Source organism: Xenopus tropicalis, chromosome 10, assembly GCF_000004195.4.
Source record: "Xenopus tropicalis strain Nigerian chromosome 10, UCB_Xtro_10.0, whole genome shotgun sequence".
NCBI classification, from domain to species: Eukaryota; Metazoa; Chordata; class Amphibia; order Anura; family Pipidae; genus Xenopus; species Xenopus tropicalis.
In genome coordinates this window covers 17,422,854-17,449,504 of record NC_030686.2, presented here as the reverse complement: position 1 = coordinate 17,449,504, position 26,651 = coordinate 17,422,854, and the positions used below count along the sequence as shown (strand labels likewise).

Sequence of the window (26,651 nt, the reverse complement as noted above, 5' to 3'; positions counted from 1 at the left end):
TCAATACATTGGACTTTATTCATATAAATATTGATTGTATTAAATATTAGTGCACCAGAAGCCTTCTATTACAACGTTTCCCTAATGATACAGCTGAAGCTACTGTTTCTATACTGTACCAATGGCACACTATTTCTCTGCGATTCCAGACAGGTTGTAGTTTCCCCAACGCATTATACATTTAGAGATTTACATCAGATATACAATTAAACTCAGCACCTCAGTAATATAAGGAGCCATTTCCAAATGCTAAAGCCAAATAACATGGTAAGGGCTGCCACGTGCCCGCTGGTCTAGTAACTCCTACCGACTATGCAACATTTACTGGTTACCTGTTGGAAAACCAATACCTGATTGGTTGATATGGGTTACAAGACCTGGTAAAACTTTGTGACTTTTTATAACAGTACTCACAATGTTGTCAGTAGCAGCCACATGTCATGGCATTACAAGAGGTTGTGTGTTGCACTGATTTGGGAGTAACCAATCAGCAGTTAGGTTCTAGTGGTATGGCACCGATTGGTTGCTGTTACTGGCAACCTCTGTATAATGTTTAACTGTTTAAGCCCAACATGGTCATTATAAATAGTGCAGCAATGCACTGATAATTCTTTAAGGACATTTTATACCTTTAATGTGTGCAAGTATACTACATCATGCCTGCCTACATTCCCACTGCTATTTTGCTTTTTGGCAGGGATTCTGGACACACTCTCGGGATTGGGACCAGTGTCTTACAATACAAACAACACAATAATTAAGGGTAAGAACCCATGGAGCAAGTTATTTGCCCGCGATAGATCTCTGCTATGGCGGGCGAGTAACCCCTCCGAAAAGGGTTTCCACTGGCAACAAAGTCATTGGTGGAAAGCCCTTCACATTGTTTTGGTAATCCAAAGTCACAGGAAGTTTCCTCTTGCAGGCAACTTCAAGCGTCGTCCGAAACCGAAGCAATGCAAAGGGCTTTCCACGGATGACTTTTTTTTTGCAGATGGAAAGCCTTTTCAGGGGGTTTGTCACCCCCGATAGCAGAGATCTATCTCAGGCGAGTAACTCGCTCCATGAGTCCTTACCCTAAAGATGGCCGTGCAGAGGTTGACTCCTGAGTAAGTCAGCCACTTATTGGTCCATGTATGGTCCCCTAAGGAGGCCCTGCCCATCAAATATTTGGCTGAAAAAAGGCCAGATATCTATTGAGCAGGTTTGAAAATTCCATCGAGAAATGACTGCATGGGGCATTGATGCAGTCATAATATGCCAAAAGTGGATAGGTAGTCCCACCTGGAACTACACACTGTCTTGTGGAAATTGCAAGTCTTGGGCTACTTTCATAGCACTTCTTGTTTTCATCAGCAGGCCTTAGTGCTACTAGGCTTACAGATATGGTGGTGGGAGGAATTGACCACCATTAGTACAAGTGTTTGCTCCCTACAGAAGTCAATGTGCGTAATTGATGGTTACCTAACCCCATGACTATTGCTTAACTACATACCACTGCACATTTGGGGGTGTTAATCTTCTGTGCAGGGCCACTTGCAATTAAGAAAATCTGTGCTTCAGACACTACAGCGGTAAAGCCAAAGCTTCTACACAACACTTCTAAGTTGACTTCTGTGCCATTATCTGCCTTCCCACCGTGAACACTGTGCCATTTTCATGTGCCAGCTATTTATCCTTCTTTTGTTTTTGGCTGGTTAATATGCAGGAAAGTTATTTCTGAGGTGTGTTGCTCATGACATCAGAACGAAAACGCACCCAAGTAAGGCACTCAAGACTGTTAGTAGCAGCATGTTCCCATAATAGAGCATGTGTCTAGAGGGAGGAGAACAAAGGTCTAGAACCTGAGTCTGAAACAGATAACTTGACAGTATAATCACAGCATATTGTTGTGCAACCTCTGTAATGAGAGTGCAGCACAACAGTCTGGTCCAAAAAGAGCCTATGGTTCTCCAGCTAATGATAAAATCTAGCTGCAAGTATGCTTACTCTTGTTGGGATTTATTGACCACCTTCGTTGCTGGCCTTATATGATGTATTGATTAGACCTTGGTAGTAGGAGACCATTGATAAGTATGGTTCCTGCCAGCAGTAGATGAATCCTAATGTGAAGTGCAAAGTAACAAAGCTTCCTCCTTAGGTCACAGGTCCGGACTGGGATTCAAAATTGGCCCTGAGCATATCAAGTACACAGAGGCACAAACAGTCCCCATACAAATCGAATAAATAGTAACGGTCTATGGTATCTGGTACAGCAGTTCCTCTGACATTTGCCAGAATCCAGAGATTGACAGCCCAGGTATGGTAGGTGTATCCAGCAGCAAGTGAATCGGGGTGCCCAGAACTGATTATGGAGATAGTGTATAGGCACTAATACATTGTCTAATTCACAGTCCTGCATTAACTTTTTCCTTGTCTTAAAAGAAAGCTCATTATATCCATTAAAGGTGAGAAGAAATAGGTGCTTTTAATGGACGGGGTGAAGGGAGGGGTCATCTCTTTCTTCTATAATATCTGTGCAAAAGCCAATTCACAATGAACGGCCAAACAAGTATGAAGAACAGAGTTCGGGACGGAGCAGGGAATGAGAACCAGGGTTTCTGTGGGAGGAGAGAGAAAAGTAAACATGACAAGTTAATCGGGTCACTACCAGAGCTGCATAGTTACACCCATTATTAGGCAGTATCCCATTTACTGGCATACAAGGCTTTTATGCCCATAGGTATTGTTTCACATCTGCACAAATATACATACTCATGGTCATCAGCATGTCATTGGCTGCCATGTATCTAATACATATGGCTATTGGAATTCACTGATGTACATGTAAATGTAAACGTAAACTAAGTTATTTAGTAAGACTGGGTCAGATAGTTGATAATCTTTCATGAGAAATTTGCCAAAAAAACTTGGCAAGACATCTACCTGTCTGCAAACAGCATGTGGTACAATGACTGCATCACTAGAAATGTGTAGTGATACCAGTATTTTCCTAACCCCTGACACTCACAACACTGGTGGAAGTGGGTGATTTAGTGAGGTTGTTTCCTGCATACCCTGGGCCGCACTATCTACCGGAAAGGATAAGTAAGGGCTCTGGCACACGGCGACAAAACTCCCTGTTCGCGGGCGACTTATCTCCCCGGATTGCCATCCCACCGGCGAAAATGTAAATCGCCGGTGGGATGGCATACGCAGCAGCGCGATTTCAGTGAAATCGCGCCACCGCGTATGCCATCCCACCGGCGATTTACATTTTCACCGGTGGGATGGCATTTCGGGGAGATTAGTTGCCCGAGACACGGGAGATTTGTCGCAGGCGACTAATTTCCCCGTGTGCCAGAGCCCTAAGTCTTTTATTTAAAATCCCCATAAAATTACTCTAAACAGCCCCAAGAATAACATACCTTTCTCCCTGCATACAAATTTATTTTGTTTCTCTATTACAAACAGCTGAAGTGCAGCTCTTTTAGGGACTTTATTGTCTAGCGTGAAGCTCTGCCCCCTTTTGCTTTCTGAGCCCTTCTCTCTCTGACTATAAAGACCTCACTGCTCCAAATAAAATCAACTAGGCGTGCCCAGTAGGCACCTTTTTGAGGTCTTCATAGTTGGAAAGAGAAGGAGGGCTCAGAAAGCAGCTATTCCTTTGCTTGTAATAGAGAAACAAAATAAATCTGCATGCAGGGAGAAAGGTATGTTACTCTGGGGGCTGTACAGATTAATTTAAGAGATTTAAAAAAAACAAAAAAACGCTACATACTATGCAGGCTATATCATATAGGGCCAACGAGCCACTTAGTAGCCCATGTGACCACCCCAGCGTAAGGGAAAAAATAAACCAGGTTAATATTGACTATGTATATAAACAGATTGGTACAGGAGTATTACAGGCAAGGAACATAGGGCCTCAGTGACAACCTTGTGGCATTGTGTAACACAAGAATATTTTTATATTGTACAAGGGCTTTGTTTCTAATTATGTGTGCAACAAACAATGCAGCAGACACAAGAACACTTTCTTTAGTCAGTGCATTGAGACAATACATCACCAGATGTTAGATACACATGTACCTTAGAGTAGCTTACACAGTTGACTATTAAGCTGGCAATACACAGGATATGCCTTACTGGCAAAGTCACACAACATGCAGAGCTTTGTCCAATGTAGCCACCCAAGTAGCCAAAGTGGGCTAAACAAATAATTTGGTCCCTGTGCCAAGATCAGGTAACATTTAGGCCAGAACCCCAATTTAGTACAATGGGATTTTTCAGCTCTACCCACTGAGTTCTGATCAAGCCCCAATAAAATTTCAGATGGACAGGCCACTGTTTTGCTCTGTACACTTGTCAATAGACTGCCAGTGTGAGGTAGTCAGTAGCCAGTTGGAGCCCTTATATAGCCAGCTTTACACTGGCGTGGGCTGATAGGTAGTTACAGCACAGTACACAGAGGGGGAGATTTATCAATCCACGAACGCTCAGAATGTGTTTTTTTCATAATGATCGGTATTTTTGTGACTTTTTTGTCACCGTCGCAACTTTTTCAGCGCGGTCGTGAAAAAAACGTATTGTTGCACCGAGTACAAAAGTTTCGGATTCATTCAAGCTTTGGTATCGTGACTTTCCTTGGGCCAGGTTGGAGCTGCAGAGTGCCATTTATTTCTATGGGAGGCTTCCAAAATCATGGAAAGTCGGAAAGGTTTTCCCGCTGTTTACGATCGCTCAATACGAAAAAGTCGCGACGGCGACAAAAAAGTTGCGATCTTCAGAAATTTCCGTTTCCAATCTGAATTTTTCCAATTTGGGATTCAAATTCGTGGTTTGGTCAATCTGCCCCAGAGGATTGGATAACTCACCTGTGGTTTGTATCGACGTGAACATTCAACCATCTGTTGTTCCTACAAAGCAAATGAAACAGATTTGTTTCATATGAATTAACAAAAATATTTGATTATTCACTTACATACATGTAATTAGATTAATTGATGTAACCCACCTAACCATCAAACACCTGAATCAGAAACGTCTAATTAGATTTAGAAGAAGCTGTTCAGGCACCCCCATTATGGTCTAATGTAAAACACAGCCCAGTCAGAAAAAGAAAACTCAGCCAACACCCTCTGAAGGAAAGAGTTAAATCTTCAGTTTACATTCCAGCTATTTACACCTCATGATACCCCTTTAGATCTAGAGACCCTTATGTGCTCAGACCCCCAGCAGTATAGATTCTAGGGATATCCTTACATGAACTCCAGTTTGTTAAACAGCAGGGAATTCATTAGAATGAAGAGGATCCCATAGGCTACTAAGTCACATGAGGATCGCAGGTTAACACGCACAGATACAGACAGGTGATTAAAATATCTACTCTGTTCTGTGTTATATAACTGAGGAAAAGTAGTGTATCTAGCAGTTAAATAGGACCACCCAGCCAAGTTGAAGATAATCTGTTTCAAACACTTGTAGTGAAAATATACACCATTCAACATCTCATATAAGCCTCTAAAATCTGAGCAGCTTCTGCCTTTGCATTACCTATTGTTAAAGGAAAACTATACCCCCAGAATAAATACTTAACTAAGGGCTGTGACAGATGGGGAGAATAGTCGCCCGCGACAAATCTCCCTTGTCACAGGCATATTATATCCCCGAAATGCCATCCCACCGGCGAGAATGTAAATCGTCGGTGGGATCACATACGCAGCTTCGAAATCGGGAAATCGCGGCGCCACATATGCCATCCCACCGGCGATTTAGATTCAAGCTGGTGTGATGGCATATTGGGGAGATTAGTCGCTAGCGACAAGGGAGATTTATTGCGACTAATCTCTCCATCTGCCACGGCCCTATGTTAAGTGACCTATAAAAGAATCTCGGCTAACTGTAACAGGAAGAAGTGAGGAAGCAAAAGGCAGATCTCTGTCCATTCATTGGCTGATGTGGCCTAGCATGTATGTGTACCTTGTCTTGTTTGTGTGCACTCTGAATCCTATGATCCCAGGAAGTGGCCCTTAATTCTTAAAATGGCAATTTTCTATTTAGGATTACCCAAAAGCACATACAACTAAAAAAAGTATATTTTTATGAAAATGGTTTATTTAGATGAAGCAGGGTTTTACATATGAGCTTGTTTATGCAATATATTTTTTATAGAGACCTGTATTGTTTGGGGGTATAGTTTTCCTTTAAACCTCCTGGCTATTGTAGTACAAAAATTTCAATCGATTGGCGAATGTGCATACTCTATTGGACATGCACTGATCATATAGCGGAGGACTACCTTCCCCACCCCCACCCCCACACACCTTCAATGCTGGATCTCACAGCAAGCCACTGGCACAGTTATTTCTGTTACCTTCAGTGCTTTCTCCATGCTTTCCAAACGATCAGATAAAACCTGGATGGAATTCTGCAGGGACTGCACCGTAGCCATAATCTGGGGGTTCAGCTGGTGTTGGGACTTCCGCCACCTGCTCTGTGATCGTTTAGCACTGTCTAAGTTGTGCTCCCTACTGGGGTTCATCTGCCAGGCATCTGTACCCAAATGGGATTATGAAACAAAAAGTGAAAAACAAAATTATTATTTGTAATTATTATTATATTATATATTGTGTATCTATTACATGAAAAAAAAAACAATACAAGAGGTAAAAGACCCTACAATCTATAGCACTCTGCTTTGTTTGTTTTTACATGTTTATACTCTTACTAATTTTTTGGACTATGGTACATGGGACATTTTGACCATAGCTGCCATCAGGAAGAAAACAGCTGCAGTCAAAATACCCTCTTCCATCTGCTCCCCACAGAGCTTTGGGAAATGGCTTGTAAAAGTATATAAAAAGGTGATTCTTGCTTTACAAATACTCGCCAAGCCCGAGCCCGAGCCTGAGCCCAATTCTACTCGCCGAGCCCAATGATTCTAGGAAGAATCAGGACAGCTTGATCCCCAACTGTGCATGTCTCTTCCTAAATCATTTGTATAGCTTTAATCATAATGGCTGGCAATATCCTTAATACTATGCAACTGAGCAAGAAAGAGGAGGCAGTATAACTTTCAGTGTTGCCCTAGCTCAGTGATCCCCAACCAGTGGTTCGTGAGAAACATGTTGCTCCCGGGTAAAAAAGGTTGGGGATCCCTGCCCTAGCTCTTCTTGAATGAAGAAGGTAGTGTGGCAGGGGCTCAACGATCTTGGGACAGGCCAGCTCCATCAGACCTGATAAAGTCTATAGAAGTGCAATGCAGATAAGAGAGACTTCACATTGTTAACAGACTACTAAGTATCAGTTTTTCTTTATATATGTAAATACTTTTTATGTTAAACAATATATAACATTCACAGCTGTTAACTATTAAATTATGGTGTCCCCTTTCCGGTTACACAGACAAATCCACTTTAACAATGCCACTGAATGTTTTACACCATAGCTATTAAATGTCCCTCACTGCACCACTCTATATAATGTACCTCTCTCACAGCCATGGTCCGAGACGTTCAGTGTGTCTTCCTTCTGCCTTCGCAAATTTGAATCTGCGGGTATTACATCACTGGATGGCCGAAATAGGTGAGGGTATATCCATGTAACTGTATCATTAAAGTCCTGCAAACAGAACTATTCTAGTGACTTGGAACCATCTCTTAGCACTAAGGCTACTCATAAAGGTTTAATGTTTAAACACCTACATTGACAATTAAGCCATTAATGGAGAAAATAAGCAGAGAATTATGGTAACCTGACTGGAGGGACTCCACATGAACCCAACCTTATCAAGATCTAACTGTTCCAGGCTGTCACTGGAGTCTTCTGTCTCTGCTCCCAAGATCTGCCCTCTTCTTTCTTCACCTTGGGCTTGGTGAGAATCCTCTCCTAGAATGGTGAATTTTGAAAAAGTAATTCTTCTTCCACAATCAACAGACTAGGGCAATAGACGTGTATAGTCAATAAACTTCTATCTATAAAACACTTTATTTTTACACATTTTTAGCCTGGAGGAGACTTAATAGTCTAGCTGGCCATACATTGAAAGAGCAGCTCACTTGGTGAAGTTATGTCCACCTTGAGATGGGCAATATTGGATTGATCCAAAACAACTAGATCACAGTGACAGGATACGGGCCGTCCAGGTGAGGACCCCATTAATGAACAGATGCGCTTCTTGCCTCATACACCAGCCAATAAGCTCATGATGCAGACCGCATGATTAAATGCTAAAGGGCCCCAGGTATATGGCTACTGAATGCTTGCCTAGGAGTAGAAAGGTCCAGGGGGCCCTTGTTTCAATGTACGGCCCATAGTCATAGCCCCTCATGGAGCTGGGGCCCAGAACTTGCTGCATTAAAAAAATAAAAAAAGATCAGATAGTAAATAAGCTACACGTATTAGATAAACATACATGTATTTTGAAATACAAATGCAGATTTTTCTGTTCTAGGTTATGGGAGTGCCTTGGTTATAGATCAGGCGAATCAAGCAGCTCCAAACAGTAATTAGCAGACTGTGAGTGTTTTTTTTAGCAGTGTAAGCTTAGTAAGTGCTAATAAAATACACGTACAGTCTGCTAATTACTGCTTGGAGCGGTTTGATTCATCGAATTGGTTACATTTCAGGGTGGCACACAGGCACCTGGAATCTACAGCTATACAAACACTGATTATTTGTATTTGAACCATGACCTTTGTTATTCTTGGTTACTGATCAGGAACAGGGCTGAACTAAGAATAGGCAACTGAGGTACCTGGCAAGCATTTAAAAAAAATGGGGGACACAATTGCAAAAAACACAAAAAACTCCTCAGCATGGCTTCAATCAAGCGGGTTCATCCTAGGCTGTTGGTTGTCTGAGGCTGCAGGTAGTTTTAGTTCCCAATCAGCTTTGTTGACAGATTTCTAAAACCTCAGTTGTAGGTATTTAAGCTTGGCATAACAAAATGTGTTAAAGGAGAAGGAAAGTCAAATTCTATGAAGCACACTATTAAATAGTACTACTATTGCTGAGTAAAAACGCTATATTTCTAGCTTGCCTAATGAAAGATTTACAGAGATACACTTACTAGAACTACATGCTTGTTTAACAGAACGGTGCCGCCATCTTTAAAATGGCCGCCGCCGGCTTCTAAGTTCACTGTGCCTCACTGTCTGGAGCTGCATCCCCCGTGCCTCTCCCCCCTGTCAGCACCACCGGCACCGCTCGTTTCCCTCCCCCTGTCAGCACCACCGGCACCGCTCGTTTCCCTCCCCGTCAGCACCACCGGCACCGCTCGTTTCCCTCCCCGTCAGCACCACCGCGCTGCTCGTTTCCCCCCCCCGTGCCTCTCCCCCCTACCAGCACCGCCGCTTGTGTCCCCTTTTGCCGGTGTGTCTCAGACGCTAGGGGGAGCTACCTGTTTCTGCGCATGCGCCGCCTCAGTTCTAAGTCCTCAAGTCTGGGGAAGAGCGTTGCATTATGGGAATCTTCTCTACCCTGCTCAGCGTTTTTGATTCCTGTTTGGCTTCAGATCTTCTGAACAGCTGAAATATGGGGAGACTTAAGGGCACTATTGAGACAACTGAAGGTATGCCTGCATTTTGAGATTAACTCTTCACTAGCCTTTCCTTCTCCTTTAAGGCTAGGGATGCACCGAATCCAGGGTTGGGTTCGGAATTTAGCCAACATTCAGGCTTTTTCAGCAGGATTCGGCTGAATACATGGTCCTGGCTGAACCGAATCCGAATCCTTAAAATCATGTGACTTTTTGTCACAAACACGGAAGTTGTTCTCTTTAACCCTTCCTTGTCCTAATTTGATTATGTAAATTAGGATTTGGTTTGGTATTCAGCCGAATCTTTCACGAAGGCCAAATCCGAAAACAGTAGATTTGGTGCATCCCTAGTACTTTAATTCAATGCTATGAATAGATTAAACTACAGACCTACAGGATCTCCTCGTCTCTCTCTGGCAGTGGAAATGCTCTGACTTTCTCCTGCTTGAGAAACATTTGTTCCGCCGCTGAATGAGTTCTGTGTCAGTGAATATGACAGCTCTTCATTCCCCTCCTCCTGCTGTTTCTCCTCTGCTTCCCTGAAAGTTGTTTCTTCTGCAACAGAAACATGCAGATGTTAAATAAGCGATCCGCCTCTTTCTGCCTCTATAGGTAGGTACACTGTGCAAGCTGCAGTTTTGGCCCCTGTGGAGATTGTATGTGATATCAGCATGGCAATTCCCACATAACTAGGCAAAGAAACACAACAACATATTGTGAACAGTGTTTACTTTGAATGGCTAATAAAACAGGGTACGATTCAACAGATAGTTCACCACAATGGCAGACAATTTAAGACAAATTGATCTTCATTTTTTAGGGCTTATTTTTTTTTTTTTTTTTCCTTTGCAGTTGTCAGGATTAATCAGAATAAGAGAGAGAGAGAGAGAGAGAGAAAGAAAGAGAGAGAGGGTCTGAATAGAAAGATAAGCAAGAAACAAGAATAACAATAAATTTGAAGCCTAACAGTCAATCTGAGTTTTTTTTTGCTGGGGTCAGTGACCCCTGAGTATTTTCAGCCGCAGGCCAGAAAGAGCCAGAATAGAAAAGCTAATGCTTTGAAATCATAAACATAAAACAATCAAGACCAACTGCAGATATGCTTAAAATAGGTCCAAATATAACATACTGAAAGTTTAATTAAAGATAGAACTAAAGTCAGGCAGCAGGCCTGCAACCATTTTGGGAAAAGGGGTGGTAGGTGCAGAAAATGTTAATTCAATAAACTACAACAACAACAACAACAAACATTTGTAAAGCGCTTTTCTCCCGTAATATAGCCTATACTACAAGTATAGGCTATATTATCCACAATGCCTGGGAGTTTCCAGATAAGGGATCGTTCCATAATTTGGATCATAATACCTTAAGTCTGCTAAACATTTAAACATTAAATATACCAGGATATAACAGGATTGTTTTGCCACCAATATGGATTCCTGCAGCATAGTTGAGATCAAGTACAAGCTACTGTTTATTATTACTGAGAAAAAGGAAATCATTAAAAAAAATAGAATTATTTGGAAAGTCAATAGGGGTAGTCATTCCCTAATTCAGAGCTTTTCATTAGTGTCATGGGGCACACTAATTACCACCCATCCTTGTCAAGGCACCTTGGCCTGGCGCTAAACAGAAGAATAACAACCCTGAAAATGGTAATATACATAAGGAGTATGTCTTGGCTCTGAAGAGCTAACATTTTCAGGTAGTATGTATAGTGGCATTTTTGCCGTGAGTCAAGTTTAGAACCTTTAAAAGTGGCAACACTCTTAAAAAAGCAAATTAGCATCCCCGTAACTTGAAGTCGCAAAACTTGACTCTCTTAAAGCAGGGACAGGGGTGGGGATTGGGGTGTTGTATCAGGAGGCAGATTTACCCAGGGGAAATTCTTCTAGCATGTAAAGAGAGCTTTTTTTGTGCCTTGGGCCCTTATTCAGAAAGCCAGTAGTGCTTCCAGACACAGGGTATTAAACCATCTCCAAGGAGAAGAATGTACATTGCATACAGCCTATTGCTGACTGTTTAGAGACCACCCCCAGCTAGAAAAAATGCTGTTACTAATTCTCCACCCTCGATATTTACATGTAAAAGGCGACAGCTAAATGTCTATTGACACAACTAAAGCAATTGTTCCTAACTCTACTAAGGGGTCAAATATCTTAGGGGCAGGCCTCCAACAAACCAACCCAGCTATTGAAAGGTCATGGCTGTTACCAGGACTCTAGTCATCCTAATAGTTCAGAGCAAAGCTAAACAAACACTGTTTCTGTCCTGGTATGCTTATATGAAATGAGGCTACGACAACATTTAATTACACCTATATGTAGCCATGTTAAAGGAGATTTTTTTTAATGATTTAGCTTTTTGTTTGGCAGCTCTTAAGTATGATGAAATGTCCTCAACTTTCTGGATGCTATGGTCCTTCTCAGACTGGCAGTCTTTTTGTATTCTGACAAATGCCGGAGGTGCTGCTGTAAAATGCCATAGACAATTACTATTTAATCCCAGCCTGGGCTTGGCCCAACTGACACTATCAACCGTGCAGTGGTTTGAAATACAGTGTTAAAAATGAAAAGAAAAGAAACTGAATATAAAGATAAGTAATACAAATTAACAGGAATTGGCTGCCAGGGTCAGTAAACCCAATTTTTCTGCCCCCCTCCAATTTTCTCCCCAATAGATCTCTCGGTGAAAATACACCTATCTAGTCGAGGACTGTATCAGCACATTGATGCGGTTCTCTCCTGAAGGCCTGCATTGGCACCAATTATGATCCAATCAGATCAGTCGAATATGTCCTAGTACATACATCACCAAACAGGCAGATCTTTAAGTGTGTGTGGCCACCATTACTTACCAAAAGACATGCTGAAAAAGGAATCCGGGGGACGTGGCATGTCAGGGATCACTTCATATAGGGGGCGGAAATGTTCAAACATCTCAGGAGAGGTATCTTCTAGTGGCACAGTGTCTATAACCTTAAAGCAAAAGAAAACATATATATATTTATATATGTATATATATATATATATATATATATATATATATATATATACACAGTGGAGGAAATAATTATTTGACCCCTCACTGATTTTGTAAGTTTGTCCAATGACAAAGAAATGAAAAGTCTCAGAACAGTATCATTTCAATGGTAGGTTTATTTTAACAGTGGCAGATAGCACATCAAAAGGAAAATCGAAAAAATAACTTTAAATAAAAGATAGCAACTGATTTGCATTTCATTGAGTGAAATAAGTTTTTGAACCCCTACCAACCATTAAGAGTTCTGGCTCCCACAGAGTGGTTAGACACTTCTACTGAATTAGTCAACCTCATTAAGGACACCTGTCTTAACTAGTCACCTGTATAAAAGACACCTGTCCACAGAATCAATCAATCAAGCAGACTCCAAACTCTCCAACATGGGAAAGACCAAAGAGCTGTCCAAGGATGTCAGAGACAAAATTGTAGACCTGCACAAGGCTGGAATGGGCTACAAAACCATTAGCAAGAAGCTGGGAGAGAAGGTGACAACTGTTGGTGCGATTGTTCGAAAATGGAAGGAGCACAAAATGACCATCAATCGACCTCGCTCTGGGGCTCCACGCAAGATCTCACCTCGTGGGGTGTCAATGATTCTGAGAAAGGTGAAAAAGCATCCTAGAACTACACGGGAGGAGTTAGTTAATGACCTCAAATTAGCAGGGACCACAGTCACCAAGAAAACCATTGGAAACACATTACACTGCAATGGATTAAAATCCTGCAGGGCTCGCAAGGTCCCCCTGCTCAAGAAGGCACATGTGCAGGCCCGTCTGAAGTTTGCCAATGAACACCTGAATGATTCTGTGAGTGACTGGGAGAAGGTGCTGTGGTCTGATGAGACCAAAATAGAGCTCTTTGGCATTAACTCAACTCGCTGTGTTTGGAGGAAGAAAAATGCTGCCTATGACCCCCAAAACACCGTCCCCACCGTCAAGCATGGGGGTGGAAACATTTTGCTTTGGGGGTGTTTTTCTGCTAAGGGCACAGGACAACTTATTCGCATTAACGGGAAAATGGACGGAGCCATGTATCGTGAAATCCTGAAGGACAACCTCCTTCCCTCTGCCAGGAAACTGAAAATGGGTCGTGGATGGGTGTTCCAGCACGACAATGACCCAAAACATACAGCAAAGGCAACAAAGGAGTGGCTCAAGAAGAAGCACATTAAGGTCATGGAGTGGCCTAGTCAGTCTCCGGACCTTAATCCAATAGAAAACCTATGGAGGGAGCTCAAGCTCAGAGTTGCACAGAGACAGCCTCGAAACCTTAGGGATTTAGAGATGATCTGCAAAGAGGAGTGGACCAACATTCCTCCTAAAATGTGCGCAAACTTGGTCATCAATTACAAGAAACGTTTGACCTCTGTGCTTGCAAACAAGGGTTTTTCCACTAAGTATTAAGTCTTTTCTTGTTAGAGGGTTCAAAAACTTATTTCACTCAATGAAATGCAAATCAGTAGCTATCTTTTATTTAAAGTTGTTTTTTCGATTTTCCTTTTGATGTGCTATCTGCCACTGTTAAAATAAACCTACCATTGAAATGATACTGTTCTGAGACTTTTCATTTCTTTGTCATTGGACAAACTTACAAAATCAGTGAGGGGTCAAATAATTATTTCCTCCACTGTATATATATATATATATATATATATATATATATATATATATATATATTGGGATGAGTGTTTTGTCCCTGTCAGAGAAGAGGCAAATGTAAAACGCTACTGTACTTGTCTGACCATGAAAAGAGAAAATCCAGCACAAAGCAGGCTCTGTGCACTATGAGCAGCCAGTGCTGAGGAAGGCAGAACTTGCCTGGACATGTCAAGCTGGGCACTTGGTGCCAGGTATAAGGGGTGTGAATTATTCAGTCCAGGCAACTTAGCCTGGAGGAGCAGGGGCAAAAGAACAAACCATCATGTTCATGTTAGTGACTCAATGTTACTGTCTGTGGGGGACAGTTTTTATATTGGACATAATGTACCCCCTATTGTAAAATATAAGGATAAAAGTTTCCATGAGTCATGTGACACAAATTACATAACTAAACACCTATTATAAGGATATAACTGAGGATATTCATGGCTCTTGTGTATTATAAACTCTTTCTGCCATTACATAACAAGGACTGTTAGGATGTTCCTATGGTCACCTCCAATCTTCCCATACATTGATCACTGGCAATTGATATGGCTTGTTCCTTAGTACATTCCCATATAAGATGACAGGTGTACCTTTTGTGCTACCAGCTTCATCTCTTGGATGTATGAGCACATGGCATCCTCTTGACTCATTCTGCCCAGTCTGTTCCAAGCATCCCTGAAATAAGCACATTTGTACTAATGTATAATTTGCTTTCAGCTGTTCTTTCAGTGTGTGGCATGGTGCTAAAATGAATGATAAGCTCTCTACTGGCCACAAAAAAGAAATGTGGCTGCAAAGCAACCTTTTCATATGACCTCCATTCCACCGGTTAGTTGATGAAGCCCTGGTCAATAAAGGAAGAATGGGATCCAACCTAAGGGATAATCTGTGTAAATCAGGGATGATCTGTTCATCATCTTCCATTGCCAATGCAGAGTCTTTCTCAGAGACATGTAGTATCTTGCCTGCACATCTAGTACTTAAAGGGAACTAAGGTTTCTGAACCAACATTTGTTAAAGAGCCCCACACAACACAGAGACCCCTATCATTCATATGGTCCTTTAAAAAGTATGAATATATATCATTTTTATATGCTGAAATCCAGCTGCAAAACAGTTCTTTTGTTGCATCATTTGAAATCCTAGCAGGGGAGGAGGGACTAAAACACTCATGTTACAAATTGTAACAACTTCTCACAGCTTACATACAGCATGCAAGAACAACATAACCCACAATGCATTGCATTCTGATATTCCTTTCCTTATTGACATCATGTGTGCTGTGAATTGTGGGATTTGGAGGATGCAGGCTGAAGGCAGGCTGAGGACAGGCGACTACTGTTACATGTTTTGAGTCTCAAAGTAATCAGCCAGATCAGCAGGAGAACAATGGGCTAGGCTTGGGTAACTGTTCTAAACCATATTATTGCATATGCATATTTTTTATTTATGTATATTGCAAAATTGCTTATAATTATGTTACGTTTCATAAAAACTTTAGATGTGTTGAGGTGGAGTTCTTCTTAAAGCAAAGATAACTTTATGTGCTACATAGCTTCTAAGGGCTCTGGCACAGGGGGAGATTAGTCGCCCGCGACAAATCTCCCTGTTCGCGGGCGACTAATCACCCCGAGTTGCCATCAGTTGCCATCCCACCGGCGAAAATGTAAGTCACAAGGCAACTTCGGCGATTTGCCGAAATCGCCTGCGCAGTGTGTACCATCCCACCGGCGACTTACATGTTCGCTGGTGGGATGGTAGTTCGGGGAGATTAGTCGCCTGTGACAAGGGAGATTTGTCGCGGGCGACTAATCTCCCCGTGTGCCAGAGCCCTGAGGTACTAGTAGCAGCTACTTTTTTTACAGCTAATAACCTCCAGAAAATACCCTGCCATAGACAATACTGAGAATTGCCTCTGCTAAAACACACATAGAGACAATTATCAGTAAATGATCAGCATTGTCTATTTTAGTAGCCATGACAAGTAGCTGCTACTAGTAGCTCTGTGTGTCTTCTCCCTTATTCTGTTTTAGCTGGATCACCCAGTAGTGGCAGGGCCCTAGCACTAATAAGGCCGTAGAAAGGAAACAAAATACCTTGGTGCATAATCCAGCTCTCCATTAACCTAACCTAAAGCAATCTGTATATAACAATACCATTTACTACATGCACATAAAGATTTGTCTCATGTTACATGGGAGAATGACTGTTACAATAAATCTCCTCTTCTGTGGGCCATGAAGAGCCTGATAATACCTGCCCCTTCTCATTCCCTTATATAGCCACATGTAAAACATATTGCCGTGATCCCTAGTAATAGCCGGAAAATGCAGAAGGATGACCATGTGACATTGCACTAGCACAAAGTCACATGGGGTGCTAAGTTGGCGCAACTTTTTAAAAACCTTGGTCGTGGCGATTTAGCTGCCATAGGTTAATTTACGAGTCGCTGCCGTGACTAATAGGCCATTGTGTCTTTACCCCTAAAAAAGCATAATCCCAAGGGGCATAATGAAAATGTACCAAGCAAAATGGAGCCCAATTTCCTGCTAAAATAACAAAAGGTTTAAGTAAAAAGTACCATTTGTATTTGCCAATAGGATCCCAGAAACCAGGACGTGCGATATTACAGGGTCCCACCGTGGCCTGTTTGTAATAGCTGTAGAACCGCAGCATCTCTTCGTAAGATGGACGATATGAGCCTGGAACCAATCAGTTGATAGAAGACAAATGGTGACATTACATGCAAAATAATTATGGCTCCAAACCTTGTTTTGCAGAGATATGATGAAACCGCTCATCTATTAAGTGCCCACTTTGCTCTCTACCCTCCCCAAAGTGTATGTTTCCCTATCTGTTACACCCCTTGGGTATTGCTTATTTAGTGACCAGAATAGTGTCCTTCTCCCCTCTATAAAGACTTCACCAAAACAATAAAACCATAAGCCATTATTTTCTGTAAAGTCTATATGGCGGTTTTGATCAACAGCCCCTTTGCGCTTAATTGTGCCCATTTTTGATTGCTGCCTACACAGATGTTATGGAGTACTCAGAAATGTTTATAGATATAGAAATATAAGCCTATACAGGGGCAGAATAATTTAAAATCATAATCCACCTAGTTTTAGTTTTTCAAGTGCCACAATATCTTGCAGTTTTCCGCATCTCTGCTGTGAGGAATTCAATATGGCAGCTTCCACTCATGTAAAGAAAATGCTTGAAATCACTCCATGTGCTGTTGCCTTAAAATATTGGCTAGCAGTTTATGTCACAGGGGGACTGACCTTTAGAAACCAGGCAGCAGCGGCTGATACTGATGGTAGATATTAGCTGTTATCTTATCAGTCGGGGGTATCAAAGGTAACAAGTGTATATTTTTACAGTTCCACTGCTATTTATCACATATGTTCCTCTGTATAGAACAATTTAGTGAGCACAACCTTTATGCATGCACACACATAGCCAATATCAACATTTGTGAACTCTTTCAGCACCAACTTGTATTTTATTCCATACACGGCATTGTAGTAGCAGCGGGATTGCTTCCCAAAACTTAGTGCTGCTACAATATGAATTTATAGCCATTTCTTTTTGTATTCTTTTTTGATTAAAGGGCATATGGACTAGACAAGTATTTTGTCACTGTATGAAATAAAATAAGCCCATTGCACCCTATGGAAAAAGCCACAAACAAAAGCTGAGATACTTGTTCAACACTGCAGTGAGTTTCCATGCTACACTGTCTAACACTGACATGAGCCATGCCATTGTTTACAAGCAACCTAATTACACAGACTCTAGAGCAGTGGTTCTCAACCTTCCTAATGCCGCGCCTCTTTAATGCAGTTCCTCATGTTGTGGTGACCCCCAACCATAAAATTATTCCTAAGACCATGGGAAATATGCCAAAACATGCCATATTGTGTCCAAAATTGCATTGTGGTTGTAAATGAGCCCTAAAAGTCGCAGGTGCCAACACCCCCCCGAAATCTCCTTGTATGTCATTGCTGTAATATTGTGCTTTCTATAATTCAGAAGTAACATCTTGGATGGGCTTACCAGCCAACATACACACAAACACTGCCTGTGTCAGTCTAGGAATAGGCCAGCTTGGGGTAGGATGGGGCTGCACGTTAGGGATGCATCAAATCCAGTTTTTTGGATTTGGCCTAACCCCTGAATCTACCGTCAGATATTCAGCCAAATACCGAACCTAACCCTAATTAGCATATGCTAATAAGGATTTGGAAGGATTAAATGTAAAGCGTGCAGCGAAAATTTTTCCACTTCCGTGTTAAAGGAACAGTAACACCAAAAAATTAACGTGTTTTAAAGTAATTGAAATATAATGTATTGTGGCCCCGCACTGGTAAAACTGGGGTGTTTGCTTCAGGAACACTACTATAGTTTATATAAATAAGCTGCTGTGTAGCCATGGGGGCAGCCATTCAAGCTGGAAAAAACTCTAGTAATGTTTCTGAAGCAAACACAAAACTTTTACCAGTGCAGGGCAGCAGTACATCATAGTTTAATTTCTTTGTTCTCTGTTTCTCTGTTCCTTTAATGTGACAAAAAGTCACATGATTTTTATGATTCGGTTCGACCAGGCCTGTGGATTCGGGTGAATTCGAACCCTGCCAAAAAGGTGGAATCCTGCCCGAATACCAAACTGAATCCTGGATTTGGTGCATCCATACTGCTCGTGTACAGTAATCAACAATTTATACATCCATGTGTGGTCCAGTTGCAACAGATGATCATTCATTTACCCAGCCAGAATTTGGCTATTTATGGATAGCTTAATATCCCTACAAATCTCAGCAGGGGGAACAATATTTTAGTGTATGTGTACACTTGTGATGTTATTATTTATAATCCCCACAATACACTATGTATTACTAGGGATGTATAAAATCCACTATTTACGGATTCGGCCGAACCCTGAACCCTTCATAAAAGATTCAGGTGAATACTGAACCGAATCTGAATTTGCATTTGTAAATTGTGATAAGGAAGGATCAAAGAACGTTGCTTGCTAAAATGTTCAGCTTCTGTGATTTGGATTCTGTTCGGCCAGGAGAGTAGATTCGGCCAAATCCGAATCCTGATGAAAAAGGCCAAATCTTGGCCGAATCGAATCCTAGATTCGGTGCATCCCAATATATTACTTGTAACAATTAATTATACCATATTACTCACTAGTCAGCCGTTACAGTACTAGATCTTGTTTATGGTTGCAGAAAGACCTGTAGGAGTTATTCCCTGGCTAAATGTTTCCATTGAAACAACAGATTATTACTGACATGTCTGAATGTGAAGCAGACATACATACATACCATTTTTAGGCAGATTCTGTATGACTGACACTGCTGCATTAAACTGTTTCTGGTACCCTGTTTCCTCCTGGTCTGTGCCCATCTCTCTGGTGTATGGTCTGGGACACCTGCACACAGTAAACTGTATGAAATTCTGGCTGAACAGCTCTGGTGCACCGGCTGTCACCGCTGTATCTGAGTTATCTTGATAAAACTTGAACTCTGCTCTATCCTTGAATTGGAGAATATTCCTGCGAAGATAAAAAGGCAAAGGGGAAATTCCACTTTAAAGGACAATATGTAGAACAGTTTCATATTTCTGTTATTTCTGTATCATTGCAGCCATATTGGGCCATTTATGTACCTCCAACTCCTAAGTCTCCTAATGTATGTATGTATATCTTTATTTATAAAGTGCTACTTATGTACGCAGCGCTGTTGTAAAAAATATGCATGTGACCACCCTGAAGGTATATGTTCCATATGTACCGGTATATGTTATATATATATATATATATATATATATATATATATATATAAAGGTTCTAGAGCCAGGATACTTGTGAGATATGTGCAGTGTCGAAAGCTTGGCAAGTGAATATGACTCATTGTAACTGGAGTACAATAGAGTAAAGGTGGCCATGCACATTACAATAATGACCACTGGTCGCAGGAAAGATCATTCATCCACTCCACTAATGATAAGAGCTGAATTGTCAGATATGCAGGCAGAAACAATAGAATTCTATCCCTATCTGACAATTCAGCATTAGGGCTCTGGCACACGGGGGAGATTAGTCGCCCGCGACAAAACTCCCTGTTCGCAGGCGACTAATCTCCCCGAGTTGCCATGACCCGCCATCCCGCCGGCTAACATGTAAGTCGCCGGCGGGATGGCACACGCGGCGGGGCGATTTCAGGAAGTCGCGAGTCTTTTTCGGCGATTTGCGGGAAATCGCACCGCCGCGTCTGCCATCCCGCCGGCGACTTACATGTTCGCCGGTGGGATGGCAGGGGTAGGCAACTCGGGGAGATTAGTCGCCCGCGAACAGGGAGTTTTGTCGCGGGCGACTAATCTCCCCCGTGTGCCAGAGCCCTTAACCTACAGCCGATGTTCCTGCCCGATTAATGAGACAACCGATATCCAAGGCTTTTGGTGATATCAGTCGCCTTTTCAACCCACTATATATGCACCGAATATCGTACAAAACATAATATCGGTGCGTGTATACTTTAACAGACTTTTTTTCCTGCCTTATTAAAACTACACAAACTGCACTCAATCACATACCTATGTATATTTTCTATGAATAAATATTTATTCTGTAGTACCCAAGCCTTCTAGGACAGCCTAGATAAAACATGGAGGTTGGGAATGGGTTAAGGTGCAGATGCTAAAGTTGTCACTAGAGTTGACCATGACATTTCATTAGAAAAGGACTGGCAGGTCGTAGGTCAGTCTGATCCGAAAACAGGCCAGGTTTGTACCAATCCAAAGTCCACTTAAAACTCAACAAGCAGTCAGTTGTTTGCTCAGACTGCAGCAGATTGGTAAATGCTAACTGCTTGCTGGTTGCTATTGGTTACTGAATTTCAAAAACTAGGGCAGAGTTTGTTCTATTACCACTTTTTATGCAGTAACTCCTATCATCCACTAAGCAAACAGCCCTAACCAAACAAGTGACGTTTACAAGTAGCAACTCTATTACCAGGCCTGAACTGGCAGTCGCCAGAGGGGCTGCTGTAAGATGTCAAAGACCAGTGCTGTCCAACTTCTGAGGTACAGAGGGCCGATAATGGAAGCCAGTTTTGACCACTCCCCTTTTTAAACCTTGTCCACTTCAAACCACACCCATGTTATCACATAAGCTGTTAAGACCATACCCACCATTAATAGTGGTAGCACAGCAAAAACCAAAATGGTTGGTACTCACTGTAGGGATATCACCCTTCATTCATATGTGAAAGAATTATATTGTGTTATATTAAGCCACACCCTTAAATCCATATGCCACCTCCCCCTTCCCTGTGGGTAGCACAGCAATCCCCCCCCCCCCCCGCATATAATTACATACCTTAGGGACCTTGTAATGACTATCTCCAAATGATAACAAACTTCCAGAACAAACCCCTGCCAGGTTCAGCTTCTACAGGCAGCATAGGGCAGGCAGAGTATGACACACACAGGCAGGGTAGGACAGGCAGAGTATGGCCCACACAGGCAGCATAGGGCAGGCAAAATATGACACAAACATGCAGGGTAGGACAGGCAGAGTATGACACACACACAGGCAGGGTAGGACAGACAGAGTATGGCCCACACAGTCAGCATAGGGCAGGCAGAGTATGGCACACACAGGCAGGGTAGGACAGGCAGAGTATGACACAAACATGCAGGGTAGGACAGGCAGAGTATGACACACACAGGCAGAGTAGGACAGGCAGAGTATGGCCCACACAGGCAGCATAGGGCAGGCAGAGTATGGCACACACAGGCAGGGTAGGGCAGGCAGAGTATGGCACATACAGACAGGCTAGGGCAATCGGAGTATGGCACACATAGGCAGTATAGGACAGGCAGAGCATGGCACAGAAAGGCAGGGTAGGGCAGGCAGAGTATGGCACACACAGGCAGCATAGGGCAGGCAGAGTATGCCACACACAGACAGGGTAGGGCAGGCAGAGTATGGCACACACAGGCAGCATAGTGCAGGCAGAGTATGCCACACCCAGACAGGGTAGGGCAGACAGAGTATGGCACACACAGGCAGCATAGGCAGGCAGAGTATGCCACACCCAGACAGGGTAGGGCAGGCAGAGTATGGCACACACAGGCAGCATAGGGCAGGCAGAGTATGCCACACACAGACAGGGTAGGGCAGGCAGAGTATGGCACACACAGGCAGCATAGTGCAGGCAGAGTATGCCACACCCAGACAGGGTAGGGCAGACAGAGTATGGCACACACAGGCAGCATAGCGCAGGCAGAGTATGCCAAACACAGACAGGGTAGGGCAGGCAGAGTATGGCACACACAGGCAGCATAGGCAGGCAGAGTATGCCACACACAGGCAGCATAGGGCAGGCAGAGTATGGCACACACAGACAGGGAATTGCATGCAGAGTATGGCACACAAAGGCAGCATAGGGCAGGCAGAGTATGCCACACACAGACAGGGAAGTGCAGGCAGAGTATGGCACACACAGGCAGCATAGGCAGGCAGAGTATGGAACATACAGGCAGCATACAGTGACACAATGCTGGCACTACTCCTGCAGTCTGAGGTATGAACAGGTGTAAAATTTGGGGGCTTTCAGTCTGAGCCTGAGGGTTGAACAATGCAGGGACTAAAAAGTGTGAACAGTACATGGGTTTGCAGCCTGAATCTAAGATGTAAACAATGCAAGGAGCCAGTTAAATAGGTTGTCCACCTTTTCTCCCTGCTACCCAAAACAATGATAGATTATGCTCCTCTGATTATGATAATATGTGTCATGCCTGTGTATATCTATGTGTCTGAATAAGCTGTTCAAAACTTACTATAATAGCTGCAGTTCACACAGATCCAGCTGAGTAAGTTTTCAGGGGGAGGAGCGTTTCTTCCATCTACCGTGTGAGTCACAAGGGAGCGTTCTGACATCATCAGCTAGACTTTTCCTTTCCTATTCACTTATTGGCTGGCAGGAGAAACCTTTTCATTGGATGTGTACCTTTTGCTTCAGATTTTTTTTTTCAGTAAACTTTATTGCAACTGCAACTTGTTAATCTTAGCATTTCCGTGCTGGATTTGATGAGCATTTCTAATCTTTTTGGTGATTTAGGTAATCTGCTTTGGTTTTTCTAAAATAGCCTACTAAAAAAAACTATAAAGAAAATATGATAGAAAATGACTGTTTACATTAATTTTTTACATAGATACACTTTTTTTTCTTTTTCTTTGTATATATACTTTATGTGTCTCATGTAATTTAAAGGTATTTTTATATTACAAAAAATATATTTATAAATCTTATTTCAGTATAACAGCACTGTACTCTTATTATCCCAATGTTAACTTGAGTGCACCGATGACTTGAGATATCCACTGAGGTTTTCCGGATAAGAGATCTTGCTGTAATTTGGATCTCCATACCATAAGTCTGGTACAAGGTACTGTTTTATTACTACGAGAAAAAGGAAATAATTTTAAATAATTAGAATGATTTGCTTACAATGGAGTCTATGGGAGATGGCCTTTCCGTAATTCGGAACGTTCTGGATAATGGTTTTCCGGATAACGGATCCCATACCTGTATATATGTTTAATTTGCAATTGGTCTTTTTTCTGTTGTTAGAGAAATATTTTGCTTTTGTCTGTCCACTCTCCAGTAATCTGGTTGTTTGGTCTCATTTTACCTACCAACCAGCCAGTTTTTTAAAACAATCATTTTTATTTATAATAATATTATTACTATTACTATGATGGCACCAATGACCACTATTTTATATTAGAAAGAAGGAGAAGAAGTAAATAATTTAAAAACTGTAAAATAAAGACAAACTAAAAATTTTTAATAGGTCATCCTATATGATACAAATATTTAAATTAAAGGTGAAATGCCCTCTTAAAAAGTCAATACATTTTTGTTTACTCAAACATCTATATACAAACACAGCCTGCAGCCTCATGCTGTTATATGGTCACAGAACCCCTTAGTGACTTCTAATATCCTTATCATTTACAGTAGGGGGTACATTATCCATTATAATACATGAGTGATATTTAGAGTTCCCTGTATAACTCAGCCTGCAGCCTCATGCTGTTATATGGTCACAGAACCCCTTAGTGACTTCTAATATCCTTATCATTTACAGTAGGGGGTACATTATCCCTTATAATACATGAGTGATAGTCAGAGTTCCCTGTATAACTCAGCCTGCAGCCTTGTGCCTTTATATGGTCACAGAACCCCTCAGTGATTTCTGTTATCCTTATAATGTACAGTAGGGGGTACATTATCCATTATAATACATGAGTGATATTTAGAGTTCCCTGTATAACTCAGCCTGCAGCCTCATGCTGTTATATGGTCACAGAACCCCTTAGTGACTTCTAATATCCTTATCATTTACAGTAGGGGGTACATTATCCCTTATAATACATGAGTGATAGTCAGAGTTCCCTGTATAACTCAGCCTGCAGCCTTGTGCCTTTATATGGTCACAGAACCCCTCAGTGATTTCTGTTATCCTTATAATGTACAGTAGGGGGTACATTATCCATTATAATACATGCGTGATACTCAGAGTTCCCTGTATAACTCAGCCTGCAGCCTTGTGCCTTTATATGGTCACAGAACCCCTCAGTGACTTCTAATATTGTTATCATTTACAGGAGGGGGTACATTATCCCTAATACAATTTACATTGTATTAGGGATAATGTACCCCCTAATGTAAATGATAAGAATATTAGAAGATAATGTACATAGAGTAGGAGAAAGGACAATGGATCTTTACAGGAATTTATTTTCAGAGTATGTTTTAGGTATCAATTATTGTTTATCAAATTGCTAGAAAATGTGCAAAGCACCGGTGAATAATTAAATATTTTATTGTGTCTATCATTACCTTGCTTCTTAAACAGGAATATAATAAGGAATAGGCATTTTTAAAGGACAGCAACATCATAAACTTCACTCCGTGTGTACATTATTGATCATAATATAGAAACTTTAAAAAATAAAAAAAATATGATTTTAACCCATTCACAAACTTCATCTTTTTAAAATAAACTAAACTGTTTCTGAATTACACTAATCCTCTTAGTCTGTCTTGCAAACTGCTGTGTAGTGGCTAGGGTAAATTGCACCCTAGCAACCAGCAAACCCAGCTGCTGAAAATAAAGCAATAATTCAAAAATGAAAACCAAATTTGGGCACTTTCACTTTCAGAATCATACTAAACATTAAACGTGAACTACACTTTAAATGTAAACTAAAACTAAAATGTTGGTTATGATAACAGGTACTGCTTTTTATAACTGAAGATATGCAACAAAAGCTGGCTCTATATTAAAAAACCCGCAAAGATTTACTTTTGGTGAGATAATTCTACACATTGATCATTCATTCTGGGTTTCTATAGATAATGATTATGAACTACACAAACATCAAAATATACTGCAGCTTTGATATTGCTCCCAAACATGCAAAGCAATGGTTATCTAGTGTTTATAGCTTTTGCTGGTCTGAGAAGCCCACCCCATCGAGTATGACACAATACATTACTCTGCCTAGTGCAGAGATGGTTGTTTAAGAGTTAATTGCCTGTTTGTATGATCTGCCCACCCCCACTCCCCTGTCCCATATAACGTAAGACATTGCTATGCCTAGTGCAGGAAAGCTGCTGTATTTGTAGCAGGAGACATAGTAGCAGCCTCTTGCTCCCCCCTGCTCCCGCCTCCCTTACTGAACATTCATGGCAGGAGACAATTTCACTTACGGAAGCTGAAATGATTTTCACGAGCACAGCAGCAGCACCAGTTCATGCTCCATAGCCAGGCTGGGATCTCTGAAGGGGGAAAAGCCTGGTAACTTTAGCAACCATTCAGAGGAGAGGCAGGAGAAAGGAAGCAGACATGTGCAGTAGCTTTAGAGGCTACTACTGCCAGTAGTTGGCGTTATGCTGAGATTCAACGTGCTGACGCAGGCTTGTGCAGAAAGGGGTCGGCGACCCCCTCCTCTGGTGCCTCCACTGACTCCTTCTCTATAGAGAAATGCTGTCTTCAGAGGTCATTTTCTCTAAAACAGTAGACATTTTTTTAAAGAGATACGTATTTTATTAAAATGACGTAATCTGCTAAAATAACTGTACTTCTGTGAAGGTGAGCCACCCTTTAAGGTGGCCATACACAGGCAGATTTAAGCTGGGTCCTTCAGACCCAGGGCCGCCATCAGAAATCATGGGGCCCCTCACAACAAAATTTTCTGGGCCCTTTCCCAAAGGCCCCTCCCATCAGTACAAAGGACACACAGACATAAAAAGTATCGCTATGCTGGCCATGGCCCTCCATACACAGTGCCCCCAATTGCCCCCCAAAGACAGTGCCCCCATACACAGTGCCCCCATAACGATATGCTGGCCATGGCC

General features: G+C 41.9%; 1 protein-coding gene across 3 annotated transcripts; it reads right to left on the bottom strand.

The window, feature by feature from the left end:
* On the bottom strand, positions 1 to 26,134 carry acbd4 (acyl-CoA binding domain containing 4). 3 transcript variants are annotated; one of them, XM_031894179.1, is made up of 11 exons: positions 26,004 to 26,134; positions 19,542 to 19,771; positions 16,787 to 16,907; positions 14,796 to 14,880; positions 12,375 to 12,495; positions 9,908 to 10,072; positions 7,733 to 7,866; positions 7,467 to 7,599; positions 6,353 to 6,531; positions 4,854 to 4,895; positions 1 to 2,597 (listed from the first exon to the last, which is right to left on the bottom strand). In XM_031894179.1, the coding sequence occupies exons 2-11, from the start codon at positions 19,621 to 19,623 to the stop codon at positions 2,490 to 2,492; spliced, it is 1,170 nt and encodes a 389-aa protein (XP_031750039.1). In that variant the 5' UTR covers positions 19,624 to 19,771; positions 26,004 to 26,134; the 3' UTR covers positions 1 to 2,489.
* Between the last annotated feature and the right edge of the window lie 517 nt (positions 26,135 to 26,651).

Excerpts from the sequence above, each read along its gene's own strand:
- acbd4 (XM_031894179.1), bottom strand. The coding sequence starts at position 19,623 with ATGGGCACAGACCAGGAGGAAACAGGGTACCAGAAACAGTTTAATGCA. Across the intron at positions 14,881-16,786 it reads CCTATTGGCAAATACAAATG|GGATGCTTGGAACAGACTGG; the intron begins GTACTTTTTACT and ends TGCTTATTTCAG. Across the intron at positions 7,867-9,907 it reads GAGACGAGGAGATCCTGTAG|GAGAGGATTCTCACCAAGCC; the intron begins GTCTGTAGTTTA and ends TCACCATTCTAG.